We start from the raw sequence: 15,824 nt of genomic DNA on the forward strand, positions 1-15,824 counted from the left end.
TTCAAAGGGCGCAACGCTGTTTAAGCGTGGCCGCGGCGGTGCGTTCTGCGCCATTACAGTCCAGCCACTCTGACTAACGGAGGACATGGAGCAGGCTACAGGTTCCTCCGCTGATGGCCGCAACAATTCCTCTGACCCAGCGAATCAGGTATGCGATGGTCAGGTGATTTGTTTAGCACTGCGGTGCTCTTATGGGAGGCATTGCTGTTACTCAGTGGGCAGGTTATGCTGGACTTCACTGAGCTTACATGGAGCCTCAAGTATGTTTTTATGACAGGAAGATCTGGGTACATAGGTCTTAAAGTACTTTGTTTGTGTTTGTGCTCTCTTTTAGACTCCTGCCGGAAAGCACAGAGAAAAATCTAAAAGATGCTCAAAATGTGATGCTAAGCTTTCAGCCTCATCCACTAAATCTACTTGTCAGAAATGTAGTGCAAAGGAAAAGACTGACCCATCTGAGATAATGCTACATTTTATGGAATCTATGAGGAAGGAGTTCTCAACCTTTCAGGCTTTCCGCACTGTTATGTCTTCTCGTGCTTTGCCGGTGGTCTCTCCTCAGTCTTCTGGGTCATCTATTATGCCAGGCCAGGGGGTCCAGCCAGCCGTCCCACAGGATACTCTGCAGGCTGGTACCTCCTCACCTGAGCAGATTGAGGTTCAGGGTTACGCCATTACTACCTCTGCGGATGACTCTATTGAAGAGACTGAGGATAAACCAGATTCAGATTCTGTTTCCAAAGCCAAATCAGCAAAGTATTTATTTAGTGCAGAGGAAACGTCAGAGCTTTTAAGAGCCGTTTATGAGGCCGAGGAGATTCCTGAACAGACTCCAGGTTCTTCGGCCAGGGATGGAATCTATCAGGGATTACAGGCTGTTGAAGGTAGATCCTTTCCTGTACACCCTACAATCATTAAAATTATTACGGATCAATGGAGTGATCCAGAAAAAAGATTGTACATTCCCAAGTCCTTCAAACGCAGATTCCCCTTTAAAGAGGAGGACATATCTCGCTGGGCCAAGTGTCCAAAATTGGACGCTGCGCTTTCACAATATTCTAAGGACACAGACTTGTCCTTTGAAGACACAGGAGCATTAAAAGACCCTATGGACAGGAAAGCGGAAACGATGCTTAAAAGAGCCTGGGAGGCCGTCGCATTTGCTTTCAAACCGGCCATAGCCTCTGTCTGTATTGCCAGAAATTTAAATAATTGGCTAGCAAGATTGAGGGATCACCTTATTGCCGGAACCCCTTAATGCTGAGATGCTTGAGTCTTTTCCTGTTATTTCCCGGGCAGTCGCCTTTCTGGCAGACGCTGCTACAGAATTCCTTAGAGCAACGGCTAGGATTTTGGCATTGGTTATTACTACCAGAAGAGCTATATGGCTTAACACCTGGGAGGGGGATGTTAGCTCAAAACAAAAGTTATGTGCCATGAAATTTGAAGGGGACCTTCTATTTGGTAAAAACCTTGAAGAAATTTTGGAAAGATCGTCGGGGAAGGGTAAGAAATTTCCCGATAAAAGAAAGAAAGTACAGCCGAGACAGTCCTTTCGTGGTAGGAAGCCCTTTTTTCAAAGAGACCAAAGGATGCAACTGCAGAAGAGAAAGTGGACGTACCCTTCAGCAAAGGGTAAGTCCTCCTTTATCTTCAACAAAGGCCCCGCTGGAGGGTCTAAAGACGAGAAGTGACATAGTACCAGTGGGGGGAAGACTCCTGTAGCTTGTCGATCAGTGGAGTCAAGTTACCCAAAATCAGTTCATTTTGGACCTGATTGCCACAGGGTACAAAATCAAATTTGCACTGCACCCCCCAGAGAACTTTATTCTAACAGGCTGCCCAAAAGAAGTGGAGAAAGCCTCAGCTTTAAAAACTTCAGTCTTGTCACTTCTCGAGCAGAGAGTGATATCAAGGGTTCCAAAGGAACAGTGGCATCGGGGGTTTTATTCCAGAGTTTTCATGATAAAAAAAACCCTCAGGGAAGTTTCGAATGATTCTCAATTTGAAGGCACTAAATCCATTCATTCTGGTATTAAAGTTCAGGATGGAAACGGTGTACTCGGTTCAAACCCTGATCCCAAAAGATGCCTTTATGGTAACCCTCGATTTAAGAGATGCATATCTCCATGTGCCAATCAACCCCTTTTACCAAAGATTTCTAAGATTTGCGGTTGTTCTGGGGGACTCGATATGTCACTTCCAGTACCAAGCACTTCCATTTGGCATCTCCACGACCCCACGAGTGTTTACCAAAATAATGGCAGAGGTCACTGCTCATCTACATTTGTGCCAGATAAAGATCATTCCCTATCTGGACGATCTGCTTATTCTAGCGGAGTCGAGAGAAAAACTAACGGCAGATCTGAATATGAGTATACAGGTCTTGTCAAACCTGGGTTGGCTCCTCAATATAGAAAAATCAATGTTGATTCCGTCGCAAAGGTGATGTACCTGGGATTTTGGATAGACTCATCACGAGAAATGACCTTTCTCCCAGATGAAAAACAAAACACCATAATTCAGAGGGTGTGCTCCTTTATAAAAAAGGAGAGAGTTTCACTCAGGGAGGCTTTGTCTTTGCTAGGATTGATGACCTCTGTCATCCCAGCGGTGGTGTGGGCCCAGTGTCACACCAGGATTCTGCAGGGTTGGGTGCTGAACCTTTTCAACCACGGCATGACTCCCTTGGACAGTTATTTTCCCCTAACCCGGGAAGTGAAGGACTCACTGGAATGGTGGGAGCACTCATCCAGTCTCAGTCAGGGCAAACTTTGGCACCCTTCCCCACTGACGCGGATATATATGGATGCCAGTCACGGAGGCTGGGGGGCTCATTGCTCCCATTCTCACACACAGGGGTTGTGGGACCAGGGGATGATTGCAAAAACGTCAAACTACAAGGAACTCATGGCGGTAAAGTTGGCACTAGATCATTTCCTTCCGCTGTTGAGGCAAACCCATGTTGTAGTCCTATCAGACAACGTAGTTACAGTCTCTTACATTCAAAAACAAGGGGGTACAAGAACCAGAGAACTCAGGTCTTTGGCAATGGAAATTATGAATTGGGCAGAGGAAAATCTTCTCTCTATAACCTCTGTTAATATACAGTGGTGTGAAAAACTATTTGCCCCCTTCCTGCTTTCTTATTCTTTTGCATGTTTGTCACACTTAAATGTTTCTGCTCATCAAAAACCGTTAACTATTAGTCCAAGATAACATAATTGAACACAAAATGCAGTTTTAAATGATGGTTTTTATTATTGAGTGAGAAAAAAAATTCCAAATCTACATTGCCCTGTGTAAAAAAGTGATTGCCCCCCCTTGTTAAAAAATAACTTAACTGTGGTTTATCACACCTGAGTTCAATTTCTGTAGTCACCCCCAGGCCTGATTACTGCCACACCTGTTTCAATCAAGAAATCACTTAAATAGGAGCTGACACAGAGAAGTAGACCAAAAGCACCTCAAAAGCTAGACATCATGCCAAGATCCAAAGAAATTCAGGAACAAATGAGAACAAAAGTACTGTAATTGAGATCTATCAGTCTGGTAAAGGTCATAAAGCCGTTTCTAAAGCGTTGGGACTCCAGCGAACCACAGTGAGAGCCATTATCCACAAATGGCAAAAACATGGAACAGTGATGAACCTTCCCAGGAGTGGCTGGCCGACCAAAATTACCCCAAGAGCGCAGAGAAAACTCATCCGAGAGGCCACAAAAGATCCCAGGACAACATCTAAAGAACTGCGGGCCTCACTTGCCTCAATTAAGGTTAGTGTTCACGACTCCACCATAAGAAAGAGACTGGGCAAAAACTGCCTGCATGGCAGATATCCAAGGCGCAAACCACTTTTAAGCAAAAAGAACATTAAGGCTTGTCTCAATTTTGCTAAAAAACATCTCAATGATTGCCAAGACTTTGGGGAAAATACCTTGTGGACCGACGAGACAAAAGTTGAACTTTTTGGAAGGTGCGTGTCCCGTTACATCTGGCATAGAAGTAACACAGCATTTCAGCAAAAGAACATCATACTAATAGTAAAATATGGTGGTGGTAGTGTGATAGTCTGGGGTTGTTTTGCTGCTTCAGGACCTGGAAGGCTTGCTGTGATAGATGGAACCATGAATTCTACTGTCTACCAAAAAATCCTGAAGGAGAATGTCCGGCCATCTGTTCGTCAACTCAAGCTGAAGCGATCTTGGGTGCTGCAGCAGGACAATGACCCAAAAAACACCAGCAAATCCACCTCTGAATGGCTGAAGAAAAACAAAATGAAGACTTTGGAGTGGCCTAGTCAAAGTCCTGACCTGAATCCTATTGAGATGTTGTGGCATGAACTTATAAAGGTGGTTCATGCTAGAAAACCCTCAAATAAAGCTGAATTACAACAATTCTGCAAAGATGAGTGGGCCAAAATTCCTCCAGAGCGCTGTAAAAGACTCGTTGCAAGTTATCGCAAACGCTTGATTGCAGTTATTGCTGCTAAGGGTGGCCCAACCAGTTATTAGGTTCAGGGGGCAATTTCTTTTTCACACAGGGCCATGTAGGTTTTGAGGTTTTTTTCTCACTAAATAATAAAAAACATCAGTTAAAACTACATTTTGTGTTCAATTATGTTATCATGGACTAATAGTTAACGTTTTTTGATGAGCAGGAACATTTAAGTGTGACAAACCTGCAAAAGAATAAGACCACACCACTGTAAAAGGCTCGCAAAATTTTTTGGCAGACCAACTAAGTCGACCTCGACTGGTGGAAGCAGAGTGGTCCCTAAACGAAGAAGTCTATCAGGACATCTCAAACATGTGAGGTTCCCCCGGGGTAGACCTATTTGCATCCCCCCTCAATGCGAAAACAGAAATATTTTTTTCTCTCGATCCATCCTCCCCTCTGGAGAGATTGGATGCCCTGGCAGTACAGTGGCCGGAGGAACTGTTATATGCATTCCCTCCTTTTCCCCTGATTGCTCGGGTTCTGTCGAAGGTGACGGCGGAAGCAGCCCAGGTGATCTTCATAGCACCGTTCTGGCCTAGCCAAATATGGTTCCCCGATCTTTGCCGTCTGGCAACCCAGGGTCCATGGTTCCTTCCCCTGAGGAAGGACTTGCTACTGCAAAAAGGAGAATTTCATCCAAGCCCGGGGAAGTTTTCCCTGGCAGCTTGGTTCCTGAATGGAAATCCTTAAAAGCTAGGGGGTTTTCAGACCGTGTAATTTCTACCATGGTGAAGTGCAGGAAACTCACCAGAAAGATTTACTGTAAATTTTGGAAAGTTTTTTTGTTCCTGGAAGTTAAAAAAGGGAATCATAGGAAATGATATCCCAATTATTCTTGATTTTCTTTAGGAGGGGGTGGATTTAGGACTGGCCCCTAGTACATTACAGGCTCAGGTGGTTGCCCTTTCTTTTTTTTTGGATGTTCGATTGGCCAAGGAACAGGCCATTATTGATTTTTTTGAAGGCGGTCACGAGGTCCAGACCCTTGCCGTCGAATCTGGTTCCCCCATGAGATCTAAATTTAGTTTTGAAATCCCTCATTAAAGATCCATATGAACCTTTGGATAAAGCTACTCTAAGGGCTCTGACGTTTAAGACTTCATTTTTAGTATCAGTGACTTCAGCACGTAGAGTTGGGGACATTCAAGCGCTATCTGTGAAAGACCCGTTTATGCAGATTTTCCCAGATAGGATAGTCTTCAGGACAGATCCAGCGTATCTCCCCAAGGTTAGTTCTACTTTCCACAGATCCCAAGAGATTATTATACCATCCTTTTGTGATCCTCCCTCAAATAACAGAGAAGCAGAATGGCATAGACTTGATGTCAGGAGGGCAGTTCTGGCATATCTCGAAGCTACCTCTCCCTTTAGGAGATCAAATCATCTTTTTGTATCTTTCTCAGGAGCAAAAAAGGGGTCAAAGGTATCCAAGGACACGATAGCCAGATGGCTTAGGGAAGTTCCTCCACAAAAGGTTAAGGCTCACTCAGTTAGATCACTAGCAACCTCATGGGCTGAAAGATCTGGTGCATCACTTGAGAAAATTTGCAAGGCGGCCATCTGGAAAAAACACCACACGTTTGTCAAGCACTACAGGGTGGATCTCCTCTCTAGCCAGGACTTATCATTCGGAAGGGAGGTGTTACAGAACATTATCCCTCCCTAAGGTAAATTGGGGTCCTCGTTGGTCTCTCATGTTGGGAGCCGTCCTGGAGGACGAGGAGAGAACTACGGTTAGAACTTACCGGTAGCGGTATTTCTACGAGTCCTCCAGGACGGCTACCTTAGTTCCCTCCCTATTTGGGTGAAATAAAATGTTTGCCTAAGTAGAGGATGGAATGTTATTTGTCTCTGTTCCTGGATCCGGTCTACTCTGCTAAATACTGAGGGATGTTTGGGACGGGGGTGCTTTATGCAAAGCTTGTGCTGGGCGTGTTTCCTAGGGGGAGGAACTGGCTATCTCTCATGTTGGGAGTCGTTCTGGAGGACTCGTAGAAATACCGCTACCGGTAAGTTCTAACTGTAGTTTTCTGAGATAGTATGGCTGACAGCTCCTCTTTAAGACTTCTGGTTGCCTGAGTTCCGGATAACAGGGACTTTGCTGTACTGTATTGCAAAATCCAGGTGGAGACCCAGTCCTTTCTTTCCCTTTGCTGTTGTACATTTTGCACCATTAGGGATCTGGGAGCTGGCTGGTTGACTCCCTGGTCCTCAAATCACTATTTCAGCAGATTTAACAATCTGTCAACGTTATTGAAGCAGACTGCCCCCCCCCCTTTCCCCATTGCGGCAGATATTCCCTGCAGAGGACTAAACTCAGAGCTGGGCAAATCCCAAAGCCAGATGTGTCTTGGTGGCACAAGGGTGTCAGTATTATAATAGAGCTGTGGTTTAATGTTTTGTTTATTCACTACATGCCTGTCTACCTGTGTACTACTTATTTTTATTTTTTTAGGGTGTTAATGGTGTTCTGGAAAGTCCAACGGGCACAGGGAAAACACTATGCCTGCTCTGTGCGGCTCTGGCTTGGCGGCAGCATTTTAAGGACAACATCACAGCGCGTAAAATCAAAGAACGCATGAATGGGGCGGAGCTTTTCCCAGACAGGCCTGCTGCAGAATGGGGGAGTGGAGATGCCACCGGGCAGGGCACAGGTAAAATCTCAACACGGCTTTTCCCCTGGTAACTATATGCAGTTTTTTCTCATTTTAAACATGACTAATATATATATTTTTTAACAATATCTAATATTTATATCTAATTATAATAATGTACAAGGCTTAACTGCTTCCGGATCGTGCTGATTGAAATCTACGCCCTGTTTTGCACCTGTTATCTCTGCCAGGGCGTAGATATCAATCTTCCCCCGCTGCATGCTCCCACCGATCTCGCCGCTGCAGCCCCCTCGCTTTGCTGTCGGTATGAAGGCAGAGCCGGTCAGGAGCCGATTTCATCGGCTCCTGACTCCGTAATCAATGTGAACCAATCACAATGACTCACATTGATGACAAGGGCCAATGAAATCGCCTCCTGACCGGCTCACAGAGCTCAGCTGTCATATGGATAGCAGAAGAAGGAGGCTACAGCGACAGGACATCGGTTGATGTCGGTAAGCACTGTTTTTTTAAACCAGCAGTCTCTGCTTCTTAACCCTTTGGGGACCAGCTGCCTAAGCCCCCTAATGGACTTGGCCATTTTACATGCGCCAAGGGGGGGGGGGGGGGGGGGCGCATCTGGGTGGGTCAGGCACCCGGATCCCCAGTTTGGCTGGGTAAATATGGTGTCCCCTGTGTAGCCAGGTGTTCCCCGTATAGCCTGCAGCCTTTACTTACCTCCCAGGCTCCAGCGACGAGCAGCTGTAGACTACTCCGCTCTCGCCGGCATCCTCGCTCGCACTGATGTTAAGTTCCAGGTCACGGCTTCATGACGTCATAACCGGGACCCGACTTACGTCAGATCGAGCGGAGATGCCGGCCCAATCGCCGGGGGATCGTCAGGAAGGTGAGTGGATCCTCTTCTTCCCCTCCTACCGCCGCAGCTCTTACAGTGATCACTACGATCTGCCGATCGTAGTGATCACGTGATCAGGAGCCATACGCGATGGTTCCTGATCGCTGAAGGAAAATGTCAGCTCTCATATGTCAGCTTAACCTCCCCTTTCGGGTGCGCATGATCGCGTCGGGAGCGGAAACGGCAGGCGGCATAAATCCTACGCCGCATCAGCCTAGGTAGCCACAAGTGTGGTGTAGGATTTACATGCGGCGTCGTAAAGTGAACCTTAACCCGGGCAAATAAAAAAAAGTTTCACTTACCCGGGGCTTCTCCAAGCCCCCTGCAGCCGTCTTGTGCTCTCGGCGCTTCCCGAGGGTCCTCCGGTCCACGCTGCGGGTTAATTTGGTTTTCGGCTGAGTGGGAGTCTGCCCCCGGCCACGCGTATTCTTCTCTGCCTTGCCGCCGCCAAGTGCGTTCCTCCGCCGTGTGGTGGGGGAAAACGAAAGTAACCCGCAGCGGGGACTGGAGGACACTCGGGAAGCGGAGAGGGTACAAGACGGCAGCAGGGGGCAAATGAAACATTTTTATCTGCCAGGGTTAAGGTTCATTTTAAAGAGACTATAACAAAATTTTCAGCCTTCATTCTTCTATCTTATAAGTTCCTATACCTGTTCTAATGTGGTCTGTCTTACTGCAGCCTTTCCTAGTTGCACAGTGGCTGTATTATCTCTGTTATATAATCTAATCTTCTTTCCTCTGATGGCTTTGTCGGGCTCAGGCACTCAGGCAGGAATGTGCTGCTTTGCTTGTGATAGGATAGAAGCTCTACACACCCTCTCCACGCATTCTGCAGGCTCTGTGTGAGTCACAGACTGAGCTCCTCTCAGCCTATCACAAGCTGGTTAGCAGCTATGTCTTTTGTTTGTAAACACTGCCTAAAACTGGCAATTACAAGCCAGGATTGCATCAGGGAGTGGCAAAAACGGCACAGAGGGGCCCAGGAGAACATAACAAATAGAATGGTATGCTTTTTATTATAAGAATTTTAGAGTACAGATTCTCTTTAAGGACCAGAGACTGCTGGCATGGAAGGGGTTAAAAATCTAATCTTGTCTTGGCTTTTGTCAGATTGTTTTGTAATTAAGTATTTGAAGAGGCAAACAATGCAGAGAAGCTTCCTCTGTATCCCGGGAGGAGGCAGATAACTTTCTCTGCTTTTTCTGCACTGCAAATACTCAATTACGGTACAAGGCATCTGATAATTTGTCTGGCAACCTAACAATGTTATTAGTTAGCTTCAGTGAACTGGAACTTTGAGTGATGAACCCTTCAAGGGACTTTATACTAATGGCTGGATAGTGTACAGGTTAAAGAGAACCTGAGGTTTGGACAAACTAAGAAAAAAAACCCGCCGGCCTGCATTCCCTCACTTTCGGTTTCATGACCCCTGGGGTAACGGTGCTGGAAGAAGCTGCTCTCACACAGCAGCGTGCAGGGGCGTGGCCAGGAAGAGACACTGCCCAATGTCAGCTGGGGAAAGCCTGCAGGAACGTCTATAGTGAGTGTTTAAGCAGGGAATACCTCTCTTCTCCCTTAAGGCCTCGTTCACATCTATGCAGCGCAGGTGGCAATGCGATTGGAACGCAATGATTACGATCGCACACCATTTGTGCCTCTACTCGCTGCGCTGCTGATCCCATCCACTGACAGTGAATGGGTCAGCTCTGTATTTGCGGGCAGAATGCATGCAGCAGTACAGAAGTGCTTCATATCGCATCGTACTGCTGTGGTGCAGCGCAGTTCTTTGATGTGAATGGCAGAACGGCTCTCTATGCCCTTCTGCCATTCTCGCGTGTGACACGTTATACACGCTTCCAAATGCGCACGGAAGTGCGTATGATGTGAACGAGTCCTTACCCTCCGGAATAGCAACAATTATTGATGCCAATTTCGGGGGGGGGGGGGGGGGGTGGAGTTATAGCACGGCGGCGGTTGGGACACAGAGGCATGTCCTGCAGCAGGGAGCATGCCCCCCCCCCCCCCCCCCCCGCTGGCCAAGCGTAGCTTTTTCCGCATTCCCGACTGCAATTAGCGCTATTGCGGGCTGCAACGTGTACAAAAATACATGTTGCCACATATCTATGCGTTTCGTATTTTTGTACGCGTTGCGGTCCGCGATGGCGCTAATTACAGTCGGGAATGCGGAAAAAGGTACGCGTGGCCAGTCCTGACGGGCCTATCGGCAAAAACCTAACTAGCTGGCAGCAGGGGACCAGAGGATTAGTGAGTGACTGCGAGGGCACAGGACTGCTGCAGGGGGCTGGTAGAAGCCCCAGGTGAGTAAAACTCATTTTTTTTTCTGGCTTAAGTGTCCCTTTAAAGGCTCCGCCTCTGACACAGGAGACTTGGGTTCGAATCTTGGCTCTATCTGTTCAGTAAGCCAGCACCTGTTCAGTTAAGAGACATTGGGCAAAACTCCCCAACACTGCTACAGCCTACTGAGCACGCCCTGTTGGCGCTTTGAGTCCGCCAGAAAAAAGGCGTGAGATAAACGTTCTGTGTCTTGTCTTTTCTCCTAGTGTTATGCTGTGTTTAATATTTTAGAGCAGAGATTTCTCCTAGTGTTAGCTATGTTTAATATTTTAGAGCAGAGATTCAATTTTGAGTTTCATACCAGTTTCACAGCTGCCACCAGACTGGAAATTGCTTTCTAAGTCTATTAACATTCAAACGCATTTAAAAGCAGTATGAACCACCATCAGCATTGTTCAGACTCTAATAACCACGTTATCCCATTGGCTGAAGGGCTCAAATGCTGCTCCCACAGCGCAACTGTGCTTTTGCAGAATTGTAGGACTTTTATAAACACCCTATTTGCGCTAAACGTGCACAAATATGACATTTATAAATGTCTACTTTGCAGGAAGTGGTTAATAGAGTCCGACAAATGCTTATTATCTTAGGCCTCATTTACACTTAGGGCCCTTTTCCACCTGCAATCGCTAGCGTTCATGCTGAACGCTAGCGATTGCTGAATCGCAAAACCGGCGATTCCCCCGACGTTTGCGGCCGCGATTTTGCTATGCTATGCACTGCATAGCAAAATCGCGGCAATTATCGCTCCGCTTCGCGTTCCCGACAAAAGCGAATCGCGGTAGTGGAAATGACCTACCGCGATTCCTATGTTAAAAAGCAAACCGTTGCGATTGTAAAATCGCTAGCGGTTTGCGGTTTTGCGATTCAGCCAGCGCAAACGCGCTGGTGGAAAAGGGCCCTTAGTGCGCTTCTGTTCACTTTTTATCTGCACATCAATGTTACAGATTGATACACGTTGCTGAAAAATGGACAGAAGCGCACTAGTGTGAATGAAGCTACTATTTTTCTTGTAAGTTAGCCAATAAAGGTCTCCTCCTGATCAAAACTTCCTGTTTCTAAATGATAGTGAGACTACAAAGACTCCAGCATGTGTATCATTAACTGTAGAAAAAAATAAATGTGCATTAATAAGCTGTACACTTGCTGTAGATACATTTGTAGCAGTTTGTAAGCAATGACGTAACCCGGAAGCACTGTTTTTTTTTTTTTTTTTTTTTTTCCATAGCATATTACAGTGATATTCCGAAGATTGTCTACGCCTCCAGAACACACTCCCAGCTGACGCAGGTTATAAGTGAACTCAAACACACGTCTTACAGGTAATTTCACTTTATATTCTATGATTTTGCGAGCTGAGCTGGAGATGAGTGAGATAATGTTACCTCTGGAAAGTATTATTTTAGAAGTGTTTTTTTTTTTTTTTCAGGCCCCTTCTACACTTGCGCTCTGCGTCACTCTGCAGTACCCTTCCCTGCCGCAAGTACCATGCAAGTGCACAGTTCACACGTTGCAAATTAGTGCACCGGAAGTATCCAAACTGCCGCAATGCTGACGCAAATGTTGCAGCGTGTTACCGCATGATCTGTGTCTACCGCATGGATTATGCAGCAATGCAAGTCAATGGGCGACTCAGAAAGTGTGCACAATAGGAGCTCATGTGCGGACCAACAGGAGGATTCCCAGTGACGCACTTCCTGCCCAGCAGGAAATACATCACTAGCCGGGGTGCAGCGCTATGCATATGATCCTGTCTCCCCACCATGGTGCATGGGTGATAAGAAGCCTCATTCCTGCGGTGCGATCACCTCAATTGATAGGTGTGCAACCGGCCTTAAAGGACAACTATAACGAGAGGGATACGGGGGCCGCCGTATTTAATGCCTTTTAAACAATACCAGTTGCCTGGCTATCCTGCTGATCCTCTGCATCTAATACTTTTAGCCATAGACCCTGAACAATCATGCAGCAGATCAGATGTTTCTGACATTATTGTCAGATCTGAGAAGACTAGCTGCATGCTTGTTTCTGGTGTGATTCAGACACTACTGCAGCCACATAGATCAGCAGGGCTGCCAGGCAACTGGTATTTTTTAACCATTTAAGCTTCCTGGACGTAGCAGCTACGTATTTCCCGCCACATAAGATGCACTTTTTGTCCTCCCAAAAATGGGGGAAAAAAGTCCTTGCGTCTTATATGGCAAAGGCAGGAAACCTTACGAACGTCCACCGATATTAACCACCGTCATTAGGGATTCCCTGCCTGTGTGCCACATGTGGGTGACAGGAAGACACATGGGGGTGACAGGAGGACACTTGGACACATGGGAGTGACAGGAGGACACATGGGAGTGACAGGAGGACACATGGGAGTGACAGGAGGACACATGGGAGTGACAGGAGGACACATGGGAGTGACAGGAGGACACATGGGAGTGACAGGAGGACACATGGGAGTGACAGGACGACACATGGGAGTGACAGGAGGACACATGGGAGTGACAGGAGGACACATGGGAGTGACAGGAGGACACATGGGAGTGACAGGAGGACACATGGGAGTGAGAGGAGACACATGGGAGTGAGAGGAGACACATGGGAGTGACAGGAGGACACATGGGAGTGACAGGAGGACTCATGGGAGTGACAGGAGGACTCATGGGAGTGACAGGAGGACACATGGGGGTGACAGGAGGACACTTGGACACATGGGGGTGACAGGAGGACACTTGGACACATGGGGGTGACAGGAGGACACTTGGACACATGGGGGTGACAGGAGGACACTTGGACACATGGGGGTGACAGGAGGACACTTGGACACATGGGGGTGACAGGAGGACACTTGGACACATGGGGGTGACAGGAGGACACTTGGACACATGGGGGTGACAGGAGGACACTTGAGGACACATGGGAGTGACAGGAGGACACATGGGAGTGACAGGAGGACACATGGCAGTGACAGGAGGACACATGGCAGTGACAGGAGGACACGTGGCAGTGACAGGAGGACACGTGGCAGTGACAGGAGGACACGTGGCAGTGACAGGAGGACACGTGGGAGTGACAGGAGGACACGTGGGAGTGACAGGAGGACACGTGGGAGTGACAGGAGGACACGTGGGAGTGACAGGAGGACACGTGGGAGTGACAGGAGGACACGTGGCAGTGACAGGAGGACACGTGGGAGTGACAGGAGGACACATGGGAGTGACAGGAGGACACATGGGAGTGACAGGAGGACACATGGGAGTGACAGGAGGACACATGGGAGTGACAGGAGGACACATGGGAGTGACAGGAGGACACATGGGAGTGACAGGAGGACACATGGGAGTGACAGGAGGACACATGGGAGTGACAGGAGGACACATGGGAGTGACAGGAGGACACATGGGAGTGACAGGAGGACTCATGGGAGTGACAGGAGGACACATGGGGGTGACAGGAGGACACTTGGACACATGGGGGTGACAGGAGGACACTTGGACACATGGGGGTGACAGGAGGACACTTGGACACATGGGGGTGACAGGAGGACACTTGGACACATGGGGGTGACAGGAGGACACTTAAGGACACATGGGAGTGACAGGAGGACACATGGGAGTGACAGGAGGACACATGAAAGTGACAGGAGGACACATGAAAGTGACAGGAGGACACATGAAAGTGACAGGAGGACACATGGGAGTGACAGGAGGACACGTGGGAGTGACAGGAGGACACGTGGGAGTGACAGGAGGACACGTGGGAGTGACAGGAGGACACGTGGGAGTGACCGGAGGACACATGGGAGTGACAGGAGGACACATGGGAGTGACAGGAGGACACATGGGAGTGACAGGAGGACACATGGGAGTGACAGGAGGACACATGGCGGTGACAGGAGGACACATGGCGGTGACAGGAGGACACATGGCGGTGACAGGAGGACACATGGCGGTGACAGGAGGACACATGGCGGTGACAGGAGGACACATGGCGGTGACAGGAGGACACATGGCGGTGACAGGAGGACACATGGCGGTGACAGGAGGACACATGGGGGTGACAGGAGGACACTTGGACACATGGGGTGACAGGAGGACACTTGGGGGTTGACAGGAGGACACTTGGGGGCGACAGGAGGACACTTGGGGGTGACAGGAGGTCATTTGGGGGCTACAGGAGGACACTTGGGGCTACAGGAGGAGACATGGGGGTGACAGGGGGACACTTGGGAGTGACAGGAGGACACTTGGGAGTGACAGGAGGACACTTGGGAGTGACAGGAGGACACTTGGGAGTGACAGGAGGACACTTGGACACATGGGGGTGACAGGAGGACACTTGGGGGTTGACAGGAGGACACTTGGGGGTGACAGGAGGACCCTTGGGGGCGACAGGAGGGCACTTGGGGGCGACAGGAGGTCATATGGGGGCTACAGGAGGACACTTGGGGATACAGGAGGAGACATGGGGGTGACAGGAGGAAACTTGGGGGTGACAGGAGGAAACTTGGGGGTGACAGGAGGACACTTGGGAGTGACAGGAGGACACTTGGGGGTTGACAGGAGGACACTTGGGGGCGACAGGAGGACACTTGGGGGCGACAGGAGGACACTTGGGGTCGACAGGTCATTTGGGGGCTACAGGAGGACACTTGGGGATACAGGAGGAGACATGGGGGACACAGTATGACACCATTTGAGGAGGTCATGTAGAAGACGCTCCTGAAATATGGATGCACCAGGTTTAGTTTATATTTTTTTTCCCTGGTTTTTGCCCTCTAAACCTGGGTGCGTCTTATACGGCGAAAAATACGGTACCTCTTGGAATTAGTTGCTTTGTGTGAATAATGTGTCTATGTACGTTTTAGCCTTTATAAGGGACCCATGCATTAAAAAATGCTGATAAGGGAAGTTGAAGGTGTTGCCTGTAAAGTCAGCAGTTACCCGATCAGAATGGGGGAAAGGATACTTCCGCTTTTATTAAAAAGTTTGATGGTATTTTTGTTCCTTTCTTTAGACCCAGAGTCAGTGTGCTGGGCTCAAGGGAGCAGCTGTGCATCCACCCAGAGGTCAAGAAGCAGGAGAGCAATCACGTCAAGGTTAGGAGGACATCATTCAATCTTATTTTTTTATTGTTTTCCAAACAGCAGGACTAGTTGGTACAAGAACCCAGAAGTGCAGCCCTCTTGAAAAAGTTGTCCGTTAAAAAAAAATTTATGAAAATATATTGGTGCTACACAAATAATTTTGTACAGTTTTTACAATTTCCTGACCTGACCATTTCTTTTCAATCTTGGTGTCTGTACTTTTTTTTTCTTTGCAGTACACACTGCCCACATTTTTTCCTCTTTGTGCATGCATTAACCCCCTTGGCGGTATGAAAAATACCGCCAGGGGGCAGCGCAGCAGTTTTTTTTTATTTTATTTTTTTTAAATCATGTAGCGAGCCGAGGGCTCGCTACATGA

At 48.1% G+C, this 15,824-nt stretch overlaps 1 protein-coding gene across 11 annotated transcripts in view; it reads left to right on the top strand.

Moving 5' to 3' along the window:
* RTEL1 (regulator of telomere elongation helicase 1) overlaps positions 1-15,824 on the top strand; it is a 441,366-nt gene that overhangs the window by 79,276 nt on the left and 346,266 nt on the right. For 9 of the 11 annotated variants that reach the window (XR_011025114.1, XR_011025113.1, XM_068262473.1 and 6 more), the window contains exons 2-4: positions 6,953-7,151; positions 11,591-11,684; positions 15,376-15,457. Coding sequence is in view for 9 of the 11 variants with exons in the window: in XM_068262473.1 (XP_068118574.1) it covers positions 6,953-7,151; positions 11,591-11,684; positions 15,376-15,457 (375 nt within the window). In the remaining 2 variants the exon portion in view is untranslated. Of the gene's footprint in view, positions 1-6,952; positions 7,180-11,590; positions 11,685-15,375; positions 15,458-15,824 lie in introns of all 11 variants that reach the window. The other 2 variants (XM_068262475.1, XM_068262476.1) reach the window with 1 other exon arrangement.

Source organism: Hyperolius riggenbachi, chromosome 12 (genome assembly GCF_040937935.1).
Source record: "Hyperolius riggenbachi isolate aHypRig1 chromosome 12, aHypRig1.pri, whole genome shotgun sequence".
NCBI classification, from domain to species: domain Eukaryota; kingdom Metazoa; phylum Chordata; class Amphibia; order Anura; family Hyperoliidae; genus Hyperolius; species Hyperolius riggenbachi.